Source organism: Larimichthys crocea, chromosome III (assembly GCF_000972845.2).
Source record: "Larimichthys crocea isolate SSNF chromosome III, L_crocea_2.0, whole genome shotgun sequence".
Taxonomy (NCBI): Eukaryota; Metazoa; Chordata; class Actinopteri; family Sciaenidae; genus Larimichthys; species Larimichthys crocea.
This window is the reverse complement of record NC_040013.1, coordinates 14,354,557-14,370,829: the sequence shown is the minus strand read 5'-3', so window position 1 is coordinate 14,370,829 and position 16,273 is coordinate 14,354,557. Positions and strand designations below refer to the sequence as shown.

Sequence of the window (16,273 nt, the reverse complement as noted above, 5' to 3'; positions counted from 1 at the left end):
TTAAGGTTTTATTCATGTTACGTTTGTTGACTTCCTTCCTCACTCTCGGACATATCCTGTTTTTCCCGAGAAGTTATAGCAACCAGAGCCAAATGAAACACAACATACCCTTGAATCCAATTACTCATTTCACTGGACTTTGTTGGAAACATTTGGAGTAATGTAAGTACACAGCTCAACAACATATCTAACATTCAGACTTTTAGAGATTCTGATGTGAAAAAGTTACATATTACACCTTTAGAGGTACATTCTCTGACTTTATTATAGCACACGATTCCACCCTCAATCTCAAAGTTCAGATATCTTGCATTGTGTTATAAAAATGAAAGGGAATGCATCCGGATGGTGCAGTATCCCTTAAAGAGGGATAAACATGAACATATTAAGAAAACTCGATTGTGTTCCAAGTAGGCACCCCACGCTCACTGTGTGCATAAACCACAAAAGTTTTTTCAGCATTTTTTAAGGTAGTATGCGCATGAGCCAAATAACTAACTAGCTAACTTCCCATGTGAATAGCATGGAAAAATGTACTGACATAGCTCTCCAAGTCTTGAAATTTTATTGTACTGAATGCATTAAATTCTGATTATACAAAGAGTTGGGGTGCAAAATGTACTCAGTGTTTTACAACCATTATAATGTTAATGATTTTGACAATGAGACAAAAGTATTTAAGTAAGTGTAAAATAGTATAAAATCACCCCACAGCTGTCTGCCAGTGTATTTTTTTAGACTACTACTAGAGGTGTCAAAGCTGTAAGTTTTCAGATCCTACGATTAGTAATTAAAACATACTTAAGTGTCATAAAATCTGAACTTTTTCACAGAACAGCTCCAGAAAATACATGGCAAATATAACAAAAAGACAACTCAGAGTTTTAAATATTCTGTCTATAATTTTCACTCAAGACTATAAGATGTGGTACACAGAGTCACTCTCTACATAGAGAGTATTACATAAACTATTCATGCTCTTCAAACATTTTTTTATTGTTAGTTTTGTTTTGTTTTGCTGCCTTTGATCAAGTAATGACTATAGCTCTCAAATTCCAAGGCGGATAGAGCATTGATCATGAACCTGAATCAGGATTTCACACAAGTCTAAAAAAAACATCACTATCATTTTTTGTATTTTTATTAGAAAGAATAGATGTTTAAAGACAACTCAGACTTGTGAAATCAGTTTAAATAAAACTATCAAATGAAGACGGTCTTTTTATACACATATATTTTGTTACCACTCTCCTTCAGATCACATTAGTGTTGTCTTTGGTAACCTTGTAGATCAAACTGTCCCCAGACGTTTCAGTTGGGATGCATATTTACATGAAAGTTTCAATTTATTTGAACAAAAACATATTAACAAAAAACGATCTACCATGTTTTCCTCCTTTAAGCTCAATATTATATTACTGTTTTTTCCTCTACTGGCGATTCCTCAACCTCCGGGGTGCTGGCTGAGGTGTCCCAATGGTGGGGTTCAGCTGAGCACACCCTGAGGTCATACAAACACCTGGAGGTCCTCTGAGACCTGCGTGGCCCCTGAGTCCAGGGCGGCCTACATGTCCCCTCTCACCCTCCTTGCCTGGCTGGCCATTAAAGGCTCTGCCCGGACGTCCATGCTGACCTGTGATTGAGGCAAAAATGTTGTTTAGTCTTCGGTCCTCTCAGTCTGCTGAGATGAGCTGAGTAAGGCTGTTTTCACAGATTCCATGAACAGAGCATTTACAGAGAAAAATAATTTCTTCTTTGGCAAATAACACATTTTTCTTACACTAACACGTCTCCTCTCCCTTTTCCTGGGATTTGACTCAGCTGAATATAGTTTGGAAAATGATGCACAGGCCCAGATGTAGACATCGATTAATGTCTCATTTTAACCAAATCATCAAACAACATTAAGTACTGGAAGATGAATTTACCCTTGGGTCCCTGGTCTCCAGTGTAGCCAGGTAGACCGTAACCCTTGGACCCTTTATCACCTTGCTCTCCTCTGTCACCTGCAAGCCAGACACACACAAATACACTCACATTAGTCTCTCAGCAGAAATGACACCAGACGGGTCTAAACGCTATTCCCACAGGGGTGAAAACACTCAAAAACACACTGTTCATGTTGATTAAAGACCATATGTGTTACTGAGATCATTGTTAAATAAATGTTTAAAACACCTTGTAAATGCTCTTCAATTTCATTGGCTTGGCACGTGAATGTAGCAAGTGTGTGACATCATGTTCAGACGTCTAACCATAAATTAGAGCCGAGGATATACGTGTTAGCCTACCAGTTTTACAGCACTGCACAGTATTTGATTCAGCAGTTTCATATTATGCGGTTCATGATGAAAGGGAGTCAAGTGTTTTTTTTCCAGTGGTGAAAAGAGTAAGTACATGTGTTCAAAAGTGCAATGTGTGTTTCCATTTTAAGCCACTTTAGTCTACTCCACAATGTTTTAGAGGAAAATATTGTATATTGTATATGTATATTGTAAATATTTTAACTTCACTACAATTATTTGACAGAAGTTTACATACAAAACATGATGAAATATAAAGCATCTTTAAAGATTCAACTATCCAACAGGATGTAAAAGACTAAACTGGCTCAATGTCTGGCTACGTCAACATTAAAATGCTGCTTACATGCTAATATATCCTTAACACTTTGGAAAGGGCCATTCTGCATCCACATGTTGCTGATAATAATACTTTCACTCACAAAGGTACTCCAGCGATTCAGTCTTGCACTTCTATAAAGTTGGGGAAAATGTAAGAGACTGATTGGTAAAAAATGTATGCTGACTTCTGTACTTTTAGTCCCCACCGTCAGTCTAGGTGTCATCAGCACTTCACATAATACACTATAAACTAAGTGTTATTTTTTCTCAGAGTTGACAAAAGCCCACAGATTATACAAATATTTTTACATACTGAGAAGAACTATTTCATTAACCCCTCAATTCTTTTTTTACTCAAGTTTTACACATATGAACCTGAAATGCAACCACACACACACAAAAAAGGCCTACAGTATAGACATGCAAATGTGGAGAGATGGTGGAGTGATGTGCTTTCACATAGTAACGCCCTAGGAGCTCGGGGTGTGGTGCCACGGCAGTGCCCAGGAGGTAAATCCAGCACCTAGAAGACTGATAATGACGTATAAAATCGGTGGTGTGCCCCTTTTAAGTAACATTTTGAATGCTGATGTGTTATTTATTGTATTGATTTCATTGCTACTTATGAATTATCACCGAACTCCTTACCAGGTAGCCAGAAACACAACTGTATCTGCAACGGAAGAGCAATGTTACTCTACTGTATGTCTGCTGAAGTGTACATAGGCAACTGTTCGAGTAAATGAACAGCTTTGTAAGGTCATGTGTGTATGATATATGTCCTGCCTCTAAGAGGCCAAAACTATGAATTCATGCAGGCGTTAGTAAAGAAAATTAATTCTTTTTCCTCCACTGTTTTTTTCTAAAATAAGCACTGGTGGATTATAGTTTTGGTGTTCATCATATTAATAAATATAATGTGTCAGGTTTGATTTGCACACCTGTTTCCCCTTGGCGACCCAGATCTCCGGCCTCTCCATAGAATCCCGGCAGGCCCACTTCTCCTTCATCACCATCATTACCAGGGTCACCCTGACAACATAATCAATAGGAAAATACATTGTTAATCTTTGGTGTGTTTTTACTATAAACCTTGCAAAGTTTTGCAATGTTTTTCTTTTTTTTAATTAGGTCAAGTCATGAACTGAGATTCGATTCATTTTGACCAAATCTGTGCACAAAAACTGAAAAGATTTATCTATTTATCTATCTATCATTCAATTCTTTGTCAGGAAAGAATTGTAGAGTACGGGTTCATTGCTGTTCTTGGTTTGGCATTAAACGCCACAACATGAGACTTACTGGCCATAATCTAATATAGTGGAATATTTTTATATACTCATGGCTTCAAGAGCATTTATCAGCCTGAGAGTCATTGTAATTAAAGAAGCTGTGGAACATGAATCGGTTCTACACTGTATAATAATGTGGAAAAGGCTTTCCAATCCAAGGGCAGCCTTGATACTCTCCAAAAACCGTTCAACACAGACCAAGTGTCTAGTCTGTGACTCCTTATTTGTCCTCATGGAGACGTGGAAAATCGTAATGTTTTCATTCCAAGCTTTTCTGCCAAATACTTCAGCTCTCTTAGTCCAGTCCAGACCCTCTCAATGTGTTTGCATTTTACTCAGGCGGGGAGACAAAAACGAACAATGTATGGAGAATGTGCTGCACTCTGGCAACGTGTCAGTTAAAGGTCTCAGCTAAAGCAATGATTTTGCAAAAAAGAAAAATCAACTCCATAGAGTGTCTGTGTAGAACACCCAAACTTTAATACTCACAGGTGGTCCGGGGGGTCCTTTCTGTCCAGGGGGACCAGGGGCGCCCATAGGCACGTCCCCGTAGAGAGGACAAACTGCAGCACACGTCCTTTTCACAGAGTTGGCAAAGGTGGACATCTGTTCCAGGACCACTTTCTTACAAACCTCAATCACGTGTTGAGCAGCGAGCGTTGGGCCCTGTGTAACAAATTATTACCACATCCATCACTGGAAGTGACCCAACTTTGGGACATATTATGGAATATTACAGGATAGGACATGCTGAAGCAATGGTTACCTCTCAGAAGAAATGCAATGAACAAATGAAGCCAACAATATTTCCTGAGGCTCATTATGAATTTATAGCCGCACTAAATGAAACTCTTGCTGTGAGTCACTACTAAGTGCAGGCTAATGTGAAACTGTTTAAATGTGTTCTTGACACCAACGTTGTTACCAAACACTGTGGTGCCACTCAGCACGACTGCTCGTGCAAATGATTATTCTGCTGTATCTGTGCCATCACATGATGTGCCAATTATAGTAGAGACTGAAGAACAGTGCTTTTCATCACGATTTTCAGAGACTTGTATTTTACTCACTGGTGGACCTGGGGGCCCCTGAAAGCCATCTGGTCCTCCTTCGCCTCGAACCCCCTTGACTCCAACAGGACCTGAGCGTCCAGGTGGGCCTCCCGGGCCGCGCTTCCCCCGTCCTCCCTGAGGACCCTGCTCACCCTTGTCTCCAACCTGTTAATAACAGATCCAGAGAACAATGAGGAATCACTTTTGCAGAAAGCAACAAGCTTAAAATGCGTATTATGTCTCATGAATAGTAAAAATAAACTGTCATAAAGACAAAATGCAAGAGCATTTTAAGGATGTGACTAAAATAAACATGAAAATTGTGCAAATATACAAAACCCACAATGTAAGTTTAATACATTCATAAACAAACTGGACGTTTTTTCTGCAGGTTTCTGGTAGAGGACACCTGGAAAATGTGCAATGCTCATCTGTGGGTGTCACCGGCCTCATTGCAGTTACAGATGCTCTAAATATGATTGGTATGTTATTTAATGGAGTGAAATGACATTTTTCAGGCTATTCAGTTTTCCAACAGAGAATGTGATGAATGTAACATTTTTGAACCAGTAGAATGATGATAGTCTGGCAGAGGTATCACCGTATGAGGAAACGCACACCTGCAAGACTGTTCCTTTCAGTGAAACAAATTCTTCACAGAGCAAGTTATGATTCATCTTGTACTAAATCAGAGGACTGGATTGATGGTGAATAGTGGGCGGTGGATCTGTTCTTGCTTCATAGCTCTTGCACTTGCGCCATTTAAAGTTGAGAGTTTTCTCTGATCTCTTTGTTTTTTCGATCTCTTAATAAAACAGTTAAACATTTCTTTATCAAAGAATCCCAGCTCACCTTTCCTTTTGGGCCCTTAACTGCTTTTTCTCCCTTTAAAGTAAGCAAAAGCAAAGTCGCGTTAAGAAGAGAACAAGAACAAGATGTAAGGATGAGGAGAGAAGATGAGATATTTAAGGCAGTACCTGTCCACCTTTAACTCCTTGAATCCCCGGGATTCCTGTGTCTCCCTGCGCAAAGCAAATACAAAGATAAAGCTTGTAAATATTTAATATATGAGAATTTCACAGGCACTGCTCTACTCTATGAATACATGTTATTTACCGGTAAACTAGATCTTTGTACATTTAGTACATTTAGGGTCTCAGTCAGGCCACAATATAGCTTTTAACTTATTAATGTTTCAAAGTTCCTGTATGTTGCACTGTGGCTGTGACAAGTCCAAAAAAGGAACTTGAAAATCTTGTGTTGATGGCAGCAAGCCCCTTCTTCATTTTCGTTCATTCTTTTCATTTGCACCTGCACTTGAGCAGCATCCCAATGTATTATATTCCTGTACAGAGGATTTTGGATTGATTTTATCCCATTTGACCTTCATTCATATTTAAATGTGACCTTAAAAGTTGTAAAAGCGTGTTGCATAAGAGAAAACATCTACAGATCCTGAATGACTGCATTAAGCTCATGAATCGGTATATTTTAAATATTTCCTGAATTGTGGCATTGAATGGTGATTTTGCCGTCATATTTTATTTGAGCGTGAGGATGTATTACCTTGGACCCTGGTTTTCCAGGCACACCCACGTGTCCCTGTGAGGAGATGACATGGTTTAATGGCTCGAAGAAAATGAACTAGTGTTTGGAAGAGTTTAGAAAATTCATCTGGAGGACTTACAGTAGGTCCTGGTGGGCCGATAAATCCAGGTCTTCCTGGCTTCCCTGCAGAACCCTTGTAACCTCTTGGGCCCTCGAGAATAAAACATTTATTAAACCGACCTAAGGGACTGCTTTATTCTTTGTCGTTTTCCTTTAAGATGGCAAACTACTTTACGTACCAAATGTATTATGTGCTTGTCTTCAGTGACTGAAAAAGTGACTTACAGTTCGGCCTTGGGGGCCCATTTCTCCTGCTGGACCAAGGGTGCCTTTCTCTCCCTATAAAAGACACGAACCACAGCAAATGAATCAGCCAAAAACAACTCAATTGCACATTTATTTACAAAAGCCATACAAGATCAGCAAGTTACCTTTGCCCCACTTCGTCCGACTTTTCCACTGAGACCTTGTGGTCCTTGATAAGCCTGTTTGGAATAGATTAAATTTACAATAATACAAGCGCACTGCTTCTAAAATTCAACATTAAGATATCATTGTCAGCAGAATATAATACCTCTACTCCTTGATCACCATCTCTGCCTGATATGCCCGGATCTCCAATAATTCCCTGTGGGAACACTATCATTATTATTATAAAACAGACAAAGTAGTGTGTACAGTAAGCGAGCACAAAGGTGTGAGGAGCTGGGTGTGTCAGCAGTGAATCACCTTTGGTCCAATGGTACCAGCTCTGCCTGCAGGTCCTGTGATCCCCTAGTTTTCAAAAGTTCACACACACACACACACACACACACACACACAAAAGCATTTTGATCGCATTTGTGGTGTAAATCTAACCAAACAAAAAGGACAAATTGTGATTAATTTGTGATACATACAGGTTTCCCCTTCTCTCCAGGAGTTCCCCTCTCTCCAGGATCTCCCACGATACCCTGTTAAATCATCATTTGAAGCAACACAAGTTAAAATGTTACATTGTATGCAACTTTTCTAATAAGTGAGCATCATAGTGAACCTGGGAGCCTTCCTTCATATACAATAGAGTAGGTTATCGTTGCGGTCGAGGCTCCTCTTTCAGTGACTCACCAGTTTATGCTGATATAGTTCAGACCCTCAGATCTCAGCCAAAATCCAGCCACATGAACTAATGTTTATGGAGACGGCAAAAACAAGCCAAAAACATAGCTCTATTCCAGTGTTTTACCACATTAAAAATGATTTACTGTGTCTCCAAGCTCACATGAGAGGATTTTGAAGATAGAGGACAAAGAATTTAGAGTGTCTTATTATGGATTATGGAACAGGCAATCCCACGATAACCCACCTGCTTTCCTCTGGGCCCAGCACGCCCTGTTGGCCCAGTGGCCCCCTGTTCTCCCTAAAAATCAAAGCATGATGGAATTAAATCACAATATCTAGATAAAAAAAAGAAGAGAAGAACGAGGGGGGAAAGAAATAGGAATACCTTAACTCCTTGAAACCCGGGAATCCCTTCATATCCTTTTTCGCCTTTAGCACCCTTCATGGAGGCCAAGATGTTAGTGATACAGTAATTACATAATGACTTGCAAAAGGGCTTACCACTGTGTGTGAAAGGTCAGCTTACAACTTCTCCTTGTTTCCCAGTCTCTCCAATGTCTCCAGGGTGCCCACGGACTCCCTGTAATTACAGTCAAAATGCCGACATTAAACCTTCAGGATTATCTATAAAGTTATACAAGTGAAGCAATAGACTGCACAGAAATCCAATGAAAAGTCTGTAACCTCCCTGGATGGCTGTCTGTTTTCTAATTAAACAGATTACCATTAGGACTTTACCTTGAAGCCTGCTGCCCCTTTTAATCCTTTCAGCCCTTTAGGACCTCTGTCTCCCTGTTAACACAACATCTCATTAATACAATTTCTAACATTTCAGGTTAAAGAAAACAATAAATCTGAGTGTGATAAATTACCACTTGGCCCCAGAGTCCTCGCATTCCTTTCTCGCCTTTGATTCCTTTTTCACCCTGAGGACGTGTGTGAAATTTCATTAATCCATTTTGAGAAAGAACTCAAAAGGTGTAAACGTGTAACCCCTGATAGGGGCATATCAAGACAGATCTTACCTTTGGGCCTGTCTCGCCAATGTTGCCATATTCTCCTGTTTTTCCCCTGATCCCCTGTAAGACAAGATTGACACAATCACAAGCAGGACCACAGCCATTTGTTTGGGAATGGACCAACTAGAGAAAGGGTCACTGATCTACTGGGAGATTAAACTTTGCATGCAACAGAAAGAGAAATTGCTCAGACATGACAGCATTTGCTTTCTCGGAAAAGAGAGATTCAAGAGTCTTAAAGGAATGTTTGGACATTTCGGGAAATACACTTACTGGTGTTTGGTTTCCTGCCTTGATTTAGATACACTCTTATGCTTGTATGGTAAATATGAAGCTCAGGCTAGCAAAGTGTAGCTTAGCTCAGCATAAAAACTGGAAGCAAGGCGAAACATCTATCCAAAGGTAGCAAAATCTGCCCAGCATCTTTACAACTCACTGAACATGTTATGTTTTGTTTGTTTATGCCACACAAAAACGTTCTCTACAGTGTTAGCTGCACAACATATAGGCAGACATAATATATTACACAATAAATGATAATCCTAAAATTCTTAGGTAGACAAAGAAGAGCTGCACTTGACTTCAGATTCAGATGGCAGTAAATTAAACTGGCTGCTGGCTGTGTGCTATGCCATTGTTCCAACAGCTTATTATTCCAAAACTCTAATAGTTTGAAAAACTATTGAAAACTGTCCATTTGTCTGACTGGCTGTTATTCAGAAAACTCCCTTTTCTCCAAGGCCCGTTGTTCTGATATCATTGATTTAAGTAGGTAATTTAACTGACGTGACTAACATACTTAACCCAAACCGCTGTCTAATAAATAATGTAGTAAACCTTACCAAACTTATTATTGTTTCCAAGACGATGAAAGTTACCTGACTTCTCAGCAAATGTGCTTCCAGTCTAATTTTTCAGAACATTTGGGTTTTGGAATAATGCGCCACCAGAACAATGGGCAGTCCCCACTGTAACTTCATATTGAACGGGCCAAACATGCGAGTGGTACCAATTGTCTCATCTAAGTCTTGGCAAAAAAAAAAAAAAAAAAGCGTGAAAGCGCATTTTCCAATATGTCACATTATTCCTTCAAATATGAAGCTACAGCCAGGAGAAAATTAGCTTAGAGCAAACACTGGAAACAGGGGAGACACAACTATTAAGCATAGCTCTGTCTATATCTTGTTTGTTTAATCTGTACAAAACTGGAATGAAAAAAGTGTATGTAAGTCATTTTTAGAGATGTGTATTTTTGAAGTTTGGACAGAGTAGGGTTTTCCCCTGCCTCCAGTCTTTGGCTTAGCTAACCATCTTCTGGCTTCAGCTTCATATTTACAGCACAGATATGATAGTAGTATTGCATCTATCTCTTGTCAAGAAAGTAAGACTTTTCCCAAACTGTAAAGATCACATGATAAAAGGAGGACAATTCATTTTCAAATGTAAACATACTATAAATGTCACATTAGTCACATTACTGGAAAATATACACAAGCATATTCAGCAGGATTTAGGAAATATTAGTCATAAATACAACAAAGCAGAGCAGTATTGTTTGCACAGATGCTGACTTCCTCGGTAGTAGAAGGAAAAGTGTTTTCCAGTTGGCTGTATTTCACTGAGTCAACAAACAGATTAAACAAGGCCAGGATGCCTTTGTGTTGTCAGTTTATTTGACAATCTCACCTAACACAGTTTTTTAGCAGAGTCAGCTGGGCAGAGGTTAACCTCAGAGATGGCCGACAGTACGGCGAGAGGCATGACCGTGAACTTTACAACGTTTCTAAGGCGGTATAGCCCCGATGAGGAAAAGACCACCCACCACCTGAGATGGACAGTTCATATATCTGTGCCAGGAAATGCCCTCCTTGGATGCCAGCAGGGGAGGTGATAAACATGTTGGGGCTCTGTGATTCACAAGTTGGCAGGAGGTCAAAACTCTAACGAGTTACACACGGCAGATGTTTACTCCATATGAGCTACAGCTGCAATCCAGGACATCAATATGTAGCATGTACAGCTCTGGAAATGTGCTCTGAATGTGTTTGTACAGGCAGTATGGGGGATTTCGTCGAGTGCAAAGGGAATGTTAAATGCCAAACCATCTCATACGTATAAAAAAAAAAAGTTATCCTCTTTAAACACATGTTCTCCGGACTGTTTTTTTAAAGTCTCTCACATCTCCTCCAACATAACTGACTGCTAAGCATCAAAGAGATTAACAGGTCATAAATTTAAAGTGGGAATAATCACGTCTGCAGCTCCCTAAAGGATACAAATGTGAGTGTATTTCTTCATTCACTGATGTGTAACTGACTCCTCCTGCAGCAAAATACTTTGTTCATTATAATTTTTCAAACCTCTCCTCTGTTTCATAATTTGGTCCTCCTCCTACACTGAATTCATTGACCTTATCCAGAAAAATACAAACATTTAAAAAACAAAACGTCTAAGCAATTTCACACGAAACTAATGCCACTCATTACCAGACACTTGGAGTGTATGGTTATTACTCAACTGCCTGGTTTTCCTGTGTGTGTGGGATTCATTACTTTTGGCTCAGTTTCTTCCAAATGGAAAAGCAAAACCATTATAAATCCTGTGATCCTTTGCCAGTTTGAGTTCAATCCTGTATTCTAAACCAGTAGAGCCTGTGTTTTAAGATGCAAATGGCTATTTCAGAACTACAAAAACAAATTTATTGTCACATCCGTATTGGTTTTGTGTTTATCTTGGCTTCCTTCTAAATCTTTTGCAAAGCAGTCATGACTTTTTTAAGTATGAAAGGAGCCCCTACGTTTACTATTGCTAAGTGCTCCTGCTTCCAGATCTGTTTCCATCCTGTCGTGTCTCAGTTGTACTTCTACTGCCATTTTCCACAGCTTCGCTGCTGTCTCATGAGTGGCTATTTTACAGTGTCACCTAACTACACTTCACTTTAATATGCTGCAATAGTATGGGGGTGCTGCTGACCATAAGAAGTTAAGTTAAGCACCAGAACAAGCATTCATCCAGCATAATAGAAGGTTTGATAGTCACATGGTTAAGAGACATATTGCACATTTATTTACCCAGTTTCCCAGCCTTCCTGTGTCTCCAGGTACTCCTGGAAGACCTCTGTGACCCTGCAGATGAATAAACAAATATGTCAACACAGATTGTCTTCTCAGTATGCTCCTGTTTTCACTATACAGGTACATTTACCTTTGGCCCTGGAGGTCCCTGAACACCAGGTTGTCCATGCAGACATTTGCAAGAAGCTCTTCCAGCTGTTAGACCGATCTCTGCATACCCTCCGCACTGCCATGAACAGAAAGGCGAGACAACAGGTTTTAAAACTACACACACTACACACACACACACACACGCACACACACACACACACATTTCCAACAGAGGTAGTGAAACAATGTTGAATAGGAAGCTGACTCACCACGCTGGAAAGCTCACAGCAGCCCTCTGAATAAGCCTTCTCTGGGTCACATGACACCTCCATCTGCTGAAGATCCACCTGGAGACACACAGGAGATAGTATGAGAAATTATATGCCAAATCAAAGTTAAAATATTACTCTTGATACATAAAAATCCAAGTTGTCAACATACAGACACAGAGCGATCTCTTGCAGCCCGCTTGACGATGGAGGTGTACCCTCGATTGATCACTGGCCTCGGCTCATCAATGGTCTCCACACTGACCTCTTCACAGTCTATCAGCAGCTTCACCTTGCTGCCCTTTACACTCAACGCCAACTTGTGCCACTCTCCATCAAACAACTTTTCTACACCATGGAAGGTCCTCAGCATCTGGCTCCCATAGGGGCTTGTGTAGAAGAAGTCTAAAGAGTGCGTATCACCCTGGAAACGCAGGCCAACTTGCTCTTGTCCCTTGGGGTCACTGACCTGCCACAGGTCCCAGGATTTCTTGGCAGTGTCTTTGGTCACCTTAAAAGTTGCGATGACAGAGTAGTCGGAGGGAAGTCCATCTGGATAAACATCGCTGTGGCACGAGAGTTAGGTTTAGAGAGCTGGATTACATCAAAGAGAGGATGACTTTCTTTACAGAACAGCAATTAAAGGCTTTTGTAGGAACAGCTGGGTTTAAGACCATGAATAAGTAGAAACAGCTTCTTAAATGTTATGCTCAAATTCCACATTAGCATATGACATTTCGATGGAACTTTTTGTGAAATCTCTTTTGATGTCGCACCACTTAATTTGAACAAAGCACATTTTCCTGCAGCACAAAAGGCAACACTGAACTCATTTTCAGAAAATGAAAGCTCAAAGAAAAACGAGCTTACATCAGCGTCTAAGTGTGCTCACAATGCAACTGCTAATATACTGCGATTTAGTAGGTATAAGATTTACTAATCCATCTAACAGTTGTTGATACATGTGACTAATTTTAAACATTTAGCTTTAACATATTAAATACACCATTTGCATGTCAACGCGCTATCAAACTCTCAAATAGGGACTTAATAGAGTAACTTAACACCCCCCAAATCCTGTTTTTGCTGACGTCCGTTGATTTAACTTCTCACCTTGCTATAGAGATGTACAGGTGTACTCCAGCACCATGTGTTATGATTGTTTGGCGGGGTTGCAGGTGCAAAACTGCTTTTCAGTCTGGAGTTCAGTTACACTTTAAAGAGTAACTTAACACCAGGCCGAGGAGCAGCATCAATAATGTGTGTGGTCAGAGGTGTCTTGCACCTGTAACCACACCCAACAGTGATGTAACAGTGTACTGACACACCTTGGAGTACAGTTCTACATCGCTGCAGCCAGATGGCACGTTGAAGCTCTGGTCACAGCAATGTTAGGTCACTTTTTAATCATTTTCCAGCTGAAATTAGTTGAGCTCAGTGTACCTCATGGTCTTGCGTAGATGAATAGCAGGGTTGACACGGAAGGCCACCGCCTCAGGCTGAGAGCCGTCCACTCTCTTTACTCCTCTTGACTCAGGCACACGAAACTCCTCCAGCAGATCAAAACCTCACAGCACAAACACCGAGCTTAGTTCGACCTCACACTGATTCAGCATCAAAGGCGGCGTACTACTTCTAAATCTTACGTCAATGCTGATATCACTGTTTTGTTAAATGGTTGCATTAGTCATTGTCATTATTAATGCCATCTCTTCACAGGTACAATGAGGTAATATATTAAACCCATTTACATGAAGAGGCTGTTTATTTTCTTTCATGAGTGGATTTGGCTACTGGATTCTAAACACTGCACGCTTTGTGCTGCAGTTTGAATGAGATCAGAATGACTGTGATGTTTCCTGTGAGGTGAAAGTGCGTGGTTAACAGCTGGTGAAAGATCCTGATTACAAATGTTATGAAATAACTCAATGAACCCGCTCTGCGATAATGTAAACAGTGACACCTGCTATTGTGCCATATTATAATTACAAGTTTTCCTTTTGAGATTGTAAGTATGTAGATAGATTTTTCTGTCAGCTGTTTTACTATGTTTTATAGTCAATAATCCAAAAATACACCACTGCTTATGCTATTTCTGCTGACAGACGTCAGACAGGACACCATGGAGACAAAAAAAAACATTGTGTTAACTGATTTATTTATGGTGATAGAGACTCAGTTCCAAGGCTTCAAATGTTCATGTACATAGCTTAACCCCAGGATGACCTCTTTGACCTTTTAGTGTTCACATAGCCACTGAAAACAGGAAATATGATACTAGATCAACAGCTGTGATGACTATAAACTGAGAAACACTGACATCTGCTGGTCAAGACACAGTAATACAGTGTTCAACTTGGAAAATCTATAGCTGGAGCAGATTATTAATACGATATATGAGATTATTGTCAATAATATTTAATATGAGATGCTTATTTAACCAGAAAATGGCTAATTGAGATTAGAAATGTTGCTAAATCCAGTGTTGATAAATCCAGCCCCGCATGACTCCATAAAAGCTGCACATTGTGTGGGAGATGATCCAGTGTTATTTTTTATGCAATGATAAATATGCCGTAGATGTCAAATAAGTATGAAAAAATGTAAACTTACTTGGCAACTTTTGACATTGGGTCAGTCCCAAGATGGCAAAGACTGCTGCAACCACCAGCATGTCTTTGCAGGGTGACATTTTCAAATGTTTGAAGTCAGGGGCTATAAGTGCCTGTAGTACAGCAAAAAATAAATGAATAATTCAGTAAATCAGATGGCAGAAGTACTGTAGGCTGTTAAATAGAAGTCAGTCATTCAATTTGTTAAAAAAAAAACAACAACAACATTTCTATGCCAAAATGTTAAAGATTTAGAAAGAAGTAAGAAAAAACTGAAGCTGTTAGATTTCTTGGAGTAATTTAAAGTCAGAAACTGGTGAAAGGATCTTTTTACATATCACATATTCTAATTTAATTTGATGCAATACAATTACTAATGTTTTATAATCATATTGTATGATGAAATTATCTTAAGCAATATTAGATGTACTGACTTGCTTTGTCCATGCAAACATTGTCAAATTTCATGAAGTAATCACTGGATGTCATACACAGCCGATCAAACTACATTGTCCCGTGTTTGTAAAGCAACCAGATTTAATAGACAACTCCAAGTCATGTAATTTCTCAATGCCCTAATAAAAGGTATTTTAAAAATAAAGAAAAGCGAGAGAAAGACAGATAATTACTCACATATTCTTGAAAAAAGAAAGTCCCAGGTCTCCTGCTGATGGATCTTTTCCAGTTCTTGGTGTGAGGATTTATCCCGCTCTAAAGTGCCATCCCCGGGCCAGTGTTTGAGCTGAACAGGAGGACCATTCAAACTAAAAGATCTGGGTCTCAGAGGAGCCTGACCCCTAAGCTCCACTCCACCTTTGGTCCCAAGGGGATCTGTGGCTTCTCATAGGCCAGTTACACCTACAGTACAAGTCCAGTAAACTGAGTCATCACATTAAGGAAATGTAGGTGAACATACCTGGACCTCTATGTAGGTGAAAGGACAATTCACAGTAATGTTGAAGAATAAAGCCTTTACTTTAGCTAAGTTTTGTTCAATGCAGCTCTCGAAAAACGTATGTGTATTTCACTGTGCAGCGTTTGTCTCTTTGCACATTTACCGGTACATTTAGGATACTGTTGTAGAAACAGTAGAAAGTCTATAATTGCTTTAAAGGCAGTCACACAGGTTTTAGTGTATGTTCATTCAAGACAGCGTTTTATCATCCGTGGGCTCTCACTGAGAGAAAGATGTAGTATGTCACAGCTAAACACAAGATGCTCTGCAAACATTCCACCAAGAGTAGACCACACCTTCAACCTAAACCTTCTCACAGCGTCGAAGGACCAGGCGATAGAGAAAAAGACTGCCGAATAACACACAGGAAGATAAATTCTTCAATAAATGGATACAAATAGAAAATTTAAAAAATGTGTCCGGTGTCACTGCCTTTGCTAATTTAAGAAAAGACCTTTGCTGTAAATCTGTATGAAGCAATGGGGTGGCTTTTAATGCTTACTAAATAACTTTAGTTTAGCAGCATGAAAGAAAAAGACACAGGAGACAGAGGCTGAAGCGGTGGACTGGCCACCCA

The 16,273-nt window shown here is 39.7% G+C and overlaps 1 protein-coding gene across 1 annotated transcript; it reads right to left on the bottom strand.

The window, feature by feature from the left end:
- Nucleotides 1-3: 3 nt before the first annotated feature.
- On the bottom strand, nucleotides 4-15,905 carry zmp:0000000760 (collagen alpha-1(IX) chain). Its single transcript, XM_027277350.1, has 27 exons — nucleotides 15,375-15,905; nucleotides 14,743-14,854; nucleotides 13,573-13,696; nucleotides 12,302-12,695; nucleotides 12,130-12,207; nucleotides 11,901-11,996; nucleotides 11,768-11,821; nucleotides 8,703-8,756; nucleotides 8,550-8,603; nucleotides 8,416-8,469; nucleotides 8,204-8,257; nucleotides 8,063-8,116; nucleotides 7,922-7,975; nucleotides 7,476-7,529; nucleotides 7,306-7,350; nucleotides 7,151-7,204; nucleotides 7,008-7,061; nucleotides 6,862-6,915; nucleotides 6,656-6,727; nucleotides 6,535-6,570; nucleotides 5,946-5,990; nucleotides 5,821-5,853; nucleotides 4,987-5,133; nucleotides 4,406-4,582; nucleotides 3,566-3,656; nucleotides 1,929-2,006; nucleotides 4-1,633 (listed from the first exon to the last, which is right to left on the bottom strand). Exons 2-27 carry the CDS (start codon nucleotides 14,819-14,821, stop codon nucleotides 1,431-1,433), a joined length of 2,292 nt encoding a protein of 763 aa, XP_027133151.1. The 5' UTR covers nucleotides 14,822-14,854; nucleotides 15,375-15,905; the 3' UTR covers nucleotides 4-1,430.
- Nucleotides 15,906-16,273: the final 368 nt, after the last annotated feature.

Excerpts from the sequence above, each read along its gene's own strand:
- zmp:0000000760 (XM_027277350.1), bottom strand. The coding sequence starts at position 14,821 with ATGTCACCCTGCAAAGACATGCTGGTGGTTGCAGCAGTCTTTGCCATC. Across the intron at positions 6,571-6,655 it reads TCGGCCCACCAGGACCTACT|GGACACGTGGGTGTGCCTGG; the intron begins GTAAGTCCTCCA and ends ATCTCCTCACAG. Across the intron at positions 1,634-1,928 it reads TGGAGACCAGGGACCCAAGG|GTCAGCATGGACGTCCGGGC; the intron begins GTAAATTCATCT and ends CCTCAATCACAG.